The 9,405-nt window shown below is 47.6% G+C and overlaps 1 protein-coding gene across 1 annotated transcript; it reads left to right on the forward strand.

Moving 5' to 3' along the window:
• Nucleotides 1-8,067: 8,067 nt before the first annotated feature.
• On the forward strand, nucleotides 8,068-9,405 carry RXFP3 (relaxin family peptide receptor 3). Its single transcript, XM_074932778.1, has one exon. The coding sequence runs from the start codon at nucleotides 8,068-8,070 to the stop codon at nucleotides 9,403-9,405; it is 1,338 nt and encodes a 445-aa protein (XP_074788879.1).

Genomic DNA, 9,405 nt, shown 5'->3' on the forward strand with positions numbered 1-9,405 from the left:
GGTGCGGGCGGGAGGCTCCCTGCGGGGCGCCGCGACCGCCGACACTTAGCCGGGCCGCGGCATGGCCGGGCAGCGGCGGAGCGGCCTCCCGGCGCCGCCCGGACACAGGCGCCGCTCCCCAGAAGGGCTGCGCAGGGCCGTCCCGGTGTCTGGTTTCTGCCGGCGGAGGAAGGAGGGCTGTGGGGAGGGAGCCGCTCCCGGGAGCCCCCGCCTCGGAGCCGCCGGGGTTAACGCGCCAGAGCGAACCGGACCGGGCCGGCGGGGAGGGGAGGGAGCAGAGGAGAGGCCGCCAGCGGGGGCTGCCGCCTTCCCCCCCCCACCCCGCCCTCCGCAGCGGCAAAGGTGGGGCGTTAGCCCCGGCAGCCCTCGGCGAGGGCCGTCCCGCACCAGGCTGCGGCCCCGCACAGGGCTGCCTCCCCTCCCCGGCCGCACGCCGCGGGTCTCCGCTGAGGGGCCGCGGGAAGGCGCCGGCCGCGGCCTCGCAGCCCCGCAGCCGCCCAGGCGGAGGTTCCACTCCGGCTTGCGGCGAAAGTGCTGGAAGCACGCGGGTGTTTGTTTGAGGCGTTTTCCGCCACTTCCCGCCGCAGCGGCGAAGGCCTCTCCCCGCCTGGCGTGCCCGTAGCCCTCTGCCCCTCAGGGCTCTGCCAGGGCCTCTGGCCCCCGCGCAGCCGGAGCCTGGCTTCTAGGTTGCTTCCCCGGGGTGCTGAGGCCATCCCTGCGCTTTAACAGTGTTGTAACGTTGGGGTTACTTCTGAATTCCCTTCATTGTAGGGAGCGTTTCTAATAGCCAGGGCACCCTCGGTTTTACGTGCGTGCCCTATATTCTCCGCCAAGGATCCCCTCACGCAGCCGCTGCCGAGGTTACCGACCGGCCGCCGCCCCACCGGTACCACAGGCGGGTGCCCAGGGCGCAGCTTTGGTGCTGTCCCGTCCTTGAGACCTGGCCTGAGTTCCTCATCCACTTCAGTAGCCCTCTGTGCCATGGGTTTCTTCGGTAGTTTTATGGCAATCTATGAGCAGAGAAATGAGCATAATTAAGCAAACTTTCCCAAAGCCAAATGGCTGGTGCGGTTCAGCTACCTGAATTGTGAGTACTGTGAATCTGAAACTCCAGAGAACAAAAATGCAAGAAAGAGTTAAAACTCCAAGGATTTCTAAATCGGATAGAAATGTGGCTTGACCCGGGCTCGAGCCATGATAACTCTGGAAACCGAACATACTTGTAAAAGAGTGGTATTTGATTTATGAGTCATAATGTGCTCTCTTCTGGCTAATGGAAGGACACAGACCGTGTGAAAGAGGATGATTTTTTGTGTAGTATTTGATATCCATTAACACTTGCCAAGTGATTTGCTCATTGCAAGGTTTTTTATTTTAATATAGCCGTCCATAAATTCTGCAAATGAGTAACATCTCGTCTGTTACAGCAACAAGTTTCCTGTAGTGCTTGCCATCAGGATTCTTTGAATAGTCTAGTTTGTGTTACTGGATATTGTAGCCTGCTTAACACTTGAACAGTACTTTCTGAAATTAAATTAAAAATTAATTTAAATCTAAGTGTGATCTGAAATTGATATGTCTATGATAACATTTTAAAAACACTTGACAACAGTTGCATAGAACAAGCTACACAATATGCTGTTAATATTTTTAAATAATTAAATTGGAGAATAAGGAAGTATCTACAGAAAATGAAATAAAAAGAAAAATGAGCAGAACAGGCTAGGAGTGCTGGAAAGAAGGGGTGAAGGTTCAAGGGATGGGCGTATGTTTACAGAGTACTGGTTTACAAAGTACAAGCTTCTTGAAGGCAACCAGAAGAACAGCCCTTCTGTGAGAGGCATTTAACTACTTGCTTCAATTTCCAGTCATCTTTTTGGGTAGGTGTTCACTGTGTCTGATGTGAAGCAACTGGTATTTTATGCAGGATTCCATCTTGGTTTCTTCCTCAGCAGGAAAAATTAATTCCTGTTACCTGTAATTCTCTCCAAGCAGATGTTTTTCCTTCCACCCTTTCCTGAGACTACAGAGTTTCTCCTTCTGGACTAACTCTTTCAACCTGTTGCTTCTGCCTGTTTTCTTCTGTTATCCCTTCTCCAGACAGCATCAAGTGAGAGAAAGAAAAAAATCAGAAAATGATGGAGAAATAAAAGCTTTAGGAATTCAAGAGGCTTTGTGGGAATGTGGGTGTTTTGATTTGATTTTTTTTTAATGACCAAAATTGTAAATGCAAAAGTCATACAGAGTGGAGAAAGAACTGTGGGAAGCTGATCCGGAACCTCTATAGCTCCCTGGGCTTTGTGCCAGTGTGCACATACACAGAAGAAATGATTCACTGGTGTAATGTCAGAAAATACCCTGGGGGACAGTAGGGTTCCTGCTTAAGGGATGCTGTGAGATGCAGCTATAGAGCTGACACAGTCACATACAATTAAAGCGTGAAGGAATGGCACAAGTAGAAAGCACTTTCCTGCTGCGAGGACATACGGAGGCCAGCTATTTAAGTGAACAGAATTTATAGCACTGTGTCTTTGCAGTACAGACCTGATTCAGAAGAGCTTTTGTGGGCTATTAAAATAAGATACCTGTATATTAAACTATTTGTTTATTCACAAAGAATTGTAAAAATCTAATTATAAGGAAGTAATTAGTGGTTTCCTGTTCAAAAGAGTCATATCCTGAGGTTTTGGAGCCTTTTGTGAATGTAAGGTCTTTTTTTTTGATAACGCAACCTCAATTATAAAAACAAAAATAATGCACCACCACATCAGCTGTGTTCTTTTGGCAACAAAAGTATTGCAGTTTAGTAACTGCAGCTCAACACAGAAAAGCCTGTATATTTATTGAAAGGTGGTCAGAAAGAGATGCATGATCAAGAGACAGAGTCAAGCCTAGATTCTCAATCCAAGAACAATCAATATCAGGATTCTTTTAAATTTAAGTAGACTTCCAGGACAGGAGTAAAAGAAATGTGTTATAGGAATGTATATGCTTGTGTAAATGTGTACAGAGAGACAGAAAGGCAGAGGTTATGAGCAGTGCAGAACAGCAACATAAATGATGCGATTTGACATTGAGAAATTGCTAAAAATGAAGCCCAGCTGAAGACAAGAGTATTTTGCTTTACTAGGAATTAGATTCTTCTGCCCAAAGTTTAAAGATCTAAAGGCATCTAATATACGCTTGCTCATCTGCTCCTCCAGTCAGTAGGGAGAGAAGATACCTCTGGAGCATAACACATCTCTTTCTGTCACATACAAAGTGAAACATTGCCCAGATCTGACTATCTGTTAACTATACAGGCGGTTTAACAATTTGCTTGGGAGAGAAATGTTAAGAAGATGAATCACATGTGATGTAGCAGGCTGTGTCAAAGGTACGGAGTGTTTGCAGAGAGATGAACTGAATGAGAATAATTCTGAATCCCAAAGACTCTGTGGACTTTGCTCATGATATACATCCTTCGATTTTTTTTCTGAGACAGATTTAGATGGAATTTTGCAGTACTTGTTTTTTTTTTTAAAAAAATATTCCCTCCTCATTTATAGATGCAGCCTCTCAACACAGCTAACTAAACTGGTAATTGAATCAGAGACATTGTTGGATCTCTCAACTTCCATTTCAATTATAGCCTTTAAAGATTTGGAATTTCATGAGTTACTCATTCCACTTATGGTACGTCTGTCAGATTCAAGTAACAGAATGAAGCAAACTCTAAAGTAGTCAATGATTTTACTATATGAAGATGTGGGAGATGCTCACATTCAGATTCTCAATCAGTGTTCAAACATGGATTGTTATTTGCAGTTGGTGAGCTAATTCACAAAATTATTATTTTGTGCTTGTACTATGTGAATTTAAAACCTCAGTCACTCTTACTATCCATATTAACAGTTTTAAAGCATGTTTCTAGAACAACAGGTCACCTTGAAATTAACTTTTTATGAAAATTAAAGCCAGGAAAATACATTCTCAGTGATCTACCTAGAAAGCAAATGAGGGGAGGGTGTGAACATGATTAAAGTATTTTTTTTTAATTAAAATTTTTATTTATATAATGTCTATGGTCCATGAAGCATACCTGTGATGGTATGATCATTCTGCTAATTAACTGATTACGTTGTGTTACCTGATATTTTGTAATGAAAACCCGTATACAGTTCCTTCTACACTTTTAAGAAAAGAATTGCCATGAAAATCTTCCCATGGTGGATATACACCAAGTCACACCAAACCTTCACTCTGAGGATGGAGAAACTAGAGATGTAGAATCCAGTTTAAAATGTCTTAAGTTTAGTCAGAAGCATGAGACTGTAGCCCTCAGCTAATAAAAAGCCAAGGGGAGACCATATAGGTTCTAGAAATTAGAAATGCGGAAATAAACATATATGAAATGTCCCTTTTTTCCTATTTCTCTTTCCTTCTCCTGCTCCAAAATGTTGTTTCAATGAGAAGAAAATGCCATAAAAATAATTATTCACAAAACAGAACTACATGGGAAAAAAATGCAACCTTTAAGAATAATATAAAGCCGATTTAAGTAACACATATTAATTACTTTTTAATTAAACCTGTTCAAAAGCTTTACTATTACTATTCATTGCTTCAGTATGTTGAATAGAAAAAGATACAAAAATCCTTTGCCACTACAAAAATGCCCCAAGAAACAGTCCTATGTTTCTGTATTTAAAATAGGGATACATTCAGTATTTTAAAAATCTGCTTTAAGCTACAAAAATAACTTTCATATTGAAAACATAACCCCATCTCCCTTGCCAAAATATTTCAGAACAGCATACAGCTGGCTCAGTCACTACTGTAATCATAATCAATCCTTCATTTGTGTACGAGGTCTGTAAAGGAAGTGAAAAATTATAGGGATCCTTTGGGGTGAATTGTAGGAAAATTATCATTTGCACCAAATGTTTATTTGGCATATTTATCTGAAACATTTTTAAAGGCTATTTGACAAATACCTGAAGGGACACTTTTATCTCTGATACAATATAGTCAAAATCAATGGGCAGTTCCTGTCGGTGGTCTGAACTGCTGCAAGCTTTTTAAGTTTACTGTACAGATTGATGCTATCTGAAGGCAAAGTAGCAAATTTGGCTCCATGGATTATTTTAGCATAGCACTATATAAACCCCCCAAACCCTCTTACAAAACTCTACAGGATGTGGTTAAGATTTCCAAAGTAAACAAATGAGCCATTATGTCCCCATTATCACCAGAATACATCTGAAAGCCTATGCCCAGCAAGTTTATTACAGTTTTTAAAAAGATTGAATCAGTAACACCAATTACACTGACACTTTGATAAAGAGAAGACTCCAGAAAGTTACATATTAGCAACAAGCCTTTGGCAGCATTGGTGGAATAAATAAGGAACAAATAGAAGACAATCATGTCTAGAATAATAACCCTTAGGTAGTATACGTGATTAATTTTGCAATGCTTTTTCAAAGTTGCTGATGACTTTTTTAACATTTTTCCAGCTATGGAAATGTTCTGATGGCGAGATGAATAAATTATTCAGTGAATTTTTTTTTATTATTCATCTGGGTGTAGCAAGTTCCCTTAACCTGCCTCTAAAACTTCTTCTCTGAGGTGAAGAATGATGAAAGAAAAAGACAAACCACCCAAGACTGAAAAGGAATTTGTCTGTTGGTCAGAATATGAGCAAAAAACCTGGACAAGCATTTCACACTTGCAGCTCTGAGTTCAAAATCCAATAGTAGTGTTCCCATGAGGCACCTCAGTTCATAGTTTGTTGCTTTCTCTGGGTGGCTAACAAGGAAATCAATGTATCTTAAAACATTATTTCCCTCCCCTTTCTAAATCTTTATTACTGTTCAGCCTCCACCATGTGTCAACAAGATGTGCCAAGCAAGGAAATAGTCAAATGGTAGAAGAAGTTATTTAATGCAAGACATGGTTTCTGCAATTTTTCCAGTGAAATACTTATAATTGGGCATGGTGGTAGCAGTGTGATCAGAATGGGGCAGAATTCAATCTAGAAGAAATCCACTTCTGCGCTGTCCATCCCACTAATGATTTATCAAGTGAATGTGTCATATTCTCTGCATGGCTCAATTACACATTTTTTCCTTGTGACCTGATAGTGGAAGGACTAAATAAGAGGGGGAAATTGAACTGGAACTTGTTTATTTAAGATATTTTACAAACCTTTATTTTGTATAAGCGCTGACACTAGTGCTAAGGCAGCAAGCGCTGCTGAGGGATGGGGGGCACTTCACCTCCTGTACCATTTGCAGAACCTCTTCTGTGGTGTCACTCTTTAAAACTCAGCATTTCCACTTTGCTTTTTATACGGTTGTTTGCATTACTGGTGTTGAAGGATCCCTGGCTTTTTCTCCTGCCTGTACTGTTTTACAGTCGGCTGTGCAACACTGATGGGGCTGATGAGGTTGTTTCACTGCAAAGATGGTTTACTTTGGGTGAGAGAATATGGGGAACTGTTGCCATTCAGCAGGCTAAGGGATGCAACTTAATGCCCTACGATTGAAAATGCCAGCTGCACACAACCCTAGTCAGTGATTAAGAGGTATGGAAGCCTAGAAAAAAATCCATAATTTGGAGAAAGTGGGCAAGAAATGTCAGGAGTGCATTTTTCAAGGCCTGTTGCAATTAGCCTTTTGAAGGCTAATTATTTCAAATTTTTTGTTTCATTCTAGTACCAGTGTATTTAGAGCAGCAAGTAATCTGGAGGCTAAGCCTCCCCAGAGCACTGCATTGCTAATTACAGCAAATTGTACCTTCATTATATGCAATACGAATGATGTATAAAACTTTCTAATTACTTTTATTCCCCTTTAGCACTCCCATGATCTGTCTGATACTTTTACGGGGTTACTGTAGACAGAAAAGAGGGATGAGCGGACTGCTGGTAACAAGTGGCACACGCAACGATGCCTTTGCAGGCATTTCAGTAAGGTAAATCCGTTTACAGACTGTGGAGAAATAATTTGCTTGTTACATCTTTCGTTAGTCTCCCCCAGATGGTTGATTCCCAGTGCTTTACTTATGTATATTTAGAATCGATTTCGCTTTCACAGTGCGCACTTTGGTTTGGAAGGAGGACGGGAGGATGAAAGCCTCCGTTTCTACTCCCGTCGGCTGCTTTCTGTTTCTACTGCGAACCCGTTGGGACAGGGGGTGTCGGGCACCGCGCAGGGCAGGGACGGGCCAGCGGCAGCTGCCGAGCTCCCGGAGCCGCTCCCGGGGCCGCGTCCCGGCGCACAGGGGCCCCCTGCGGGCGGCTGCCGGGAGCCCGCGGCCGCCCCTCCGCCTCCCGGGAAGCGGCTGCTGCCCGCCGCGGGTCGCGCCCGCTTTTGCCTTCGCCCAAGCACGCCGTGCTACCGGCCTCGTTGTCCGTGCCGCTCATTCTTAAACTGAGCGACAGCCACCGTCTTCCGATGCCCCGAAAGCAGGAAGGGCGCTTGCCGGTGCCCGCCCTGAGCGCGGTGCGTCCAGGGTTGGTGCCGAGGTTCCGCGGGGGGAACGCGCGGGGTCGTTTCGGCTCGCCCTGAGCAGAGGTGGGTCGCCGCCAGCACTCCCCAGGCGCAGGAGGGAAGGCAGGGGACTTTCTTTAGGAGCTGAGCCGCTGAGCGGACTTTTCGGGAGAGGGCATCGCCCGGCGTCGGGCACTGCAGCCCAACTCAGCCGACGGAAACGCGCCGCCGGGACGGTTCGCCGCGCGGTTCGCGGCCGGGCGGGGGGCGGGAGGGAGGCGAGCAGCAGGGATGAAGCCGGCGTGAGTGCCGGGGGCCGGGGCGGGGGGAGTCGAGGGGGCCGGGGGGGTGGGCTGGGGGCGCGGCCGCCCGCTCTCAGCACCCGGGAGAGCTCCGCCGCTGCACCGCGCATGCCCCGGCCCCGCCGGCGCGGATATAACCGCGGCGCGGCGCGGGACCCGCATCAGCCGCGGGGACCCGCGGAGCAGGAGAGGCGGCGACTCCGGCAACCCGCCCGCCCGCCCAAGCTGCTGCTGCTGCTCGAGAGTCTGGAGAAAGGCTCCCGCGGACCCGTCGCCCTCCTTAGCATGGGATGGACGAGCCCTGCGAGCGCGGTGCCTGCTCGCCAGCCGCCAGCATGAAGGAAAGAGCCGACTGGGAGCACTGGGACGCGCCGCTGAGTTCCCTGGAGGGCGCCCAGATGGGCAACAGGAGCAACGTGTCCTTCCTGCAGCTCTTCAAGAACATCAACCTGGAGAGAGCCGACGGGATGCAGGGGGACAGCTCCGACGTGGTGCGGATTGTCATCTCGCTGGTGTACTCCGTAGTGTGCGCTCTGGGGCTGGTGGGCAACCTGCTGGTGCTCTACCTGATGAAAACCAAACAAGGCTGGAGAAAGTCCTCCATCAACCTCTTTGTGACCAGCCTGGCAGTGACCGACTTCCAGTTTGTGCTGACCTTGCCATTCTGGGCGGTGGAGAATGCCCTGGACTTCAACTGGCTCTTTGGCAAAGCGATGTGTAAGATTGTCTCGTACGTGACGGCCATGAATATGTATGCCAGCGTCTTCTTTCTCACTGCCATGAGTGTGGCTCGATACCGTTCTGTGGCTTCAGCCTTGAAGAATCAGCGCCGAGGTGACCCACTGGGGGGCTGCTGCTCTGCCAAGTGGCTCTGTGCACTCATCTGGCTGTTAGCTATCCTGGCTTCCCTGCCCCATGCCATTTTTTCCACCACTGCCACCGTCTTTGATGATGTGCTCTGCCTTGTCAAGTTCCCTGAGGGCCGAGGCAGCAATGCCCAGTTCTGGCTGGGTCTGTACCACATCCAGAAGGTGCTGCTGGGCTTTGTGGTGCCGCTGGCCATCATCAGCCTCTGCTACTTGCTCCTGGTACGCTTCATCAGTGACAAGCATGTTGGCAGCACCCGCAGCAGCTCCAGCGCCAAGCGCCGCTCCAAAGTGACTAAGTCAGTGTCCATCGTGGTGTTGTCTTTCTTCTTGTGCTGGCTGCCCAACCAAGCGCTCACAACATGGGGCATCCTCATCAAGCTCAACGTGGTGCACTTCAGTACCGAGTACTTCCTCTCCCAGGTGTACCTCTTCCCCATCAGCGTGTGCCTGGCACACTCCAACAGCTGCCTCAATCCCATCTTCTACTGCCTCATGCGCAGGGAGTTTCGCAAGGCACTGAAGAGCCTCCTCTGGAGGATCACCTCACCTTCCCTCACCACCATGCGCCCTTTCACCGACACCACAAAGCCCGAGCAGGAGGAGCAGGCCCTGCATGCCTTGGTGCCTGTCCACCCCGTCACTGCTTCTTTCCCTGCTGCAACCGTCCAGCCGGAGGTGGCCTACTACCCCCCCGGGGTGGTGATGTACAGCAGCCGCTATGACCTGCTGCCTGCTAGCTCCACGGAGCAGCACTGCTGA

The sequence above is a fragment of the Athene noctua genome, chromosome Z (genome assembly GCF_965140245.1).
Source record: "Athene noctua chromosome Z, bAthNoc1.hap1.1, whole genome shotgun sequence".
NCBI classification, from domain to species: domain Eukaryota; kingdom Metazoa; phylum Chordata; class Aves; order Strigiformes; family Strigidae; genus Athene; species Athene noctua.

Coding starts and splice junctions, on each gene's coding strand:
- RXFP3 (XM_074932778.1), top strand. CDS start 8,068: ATGGACGAGCCCTGCGAGCGCGGTGCCTGCTCGCCAGCCGCCAGCATG.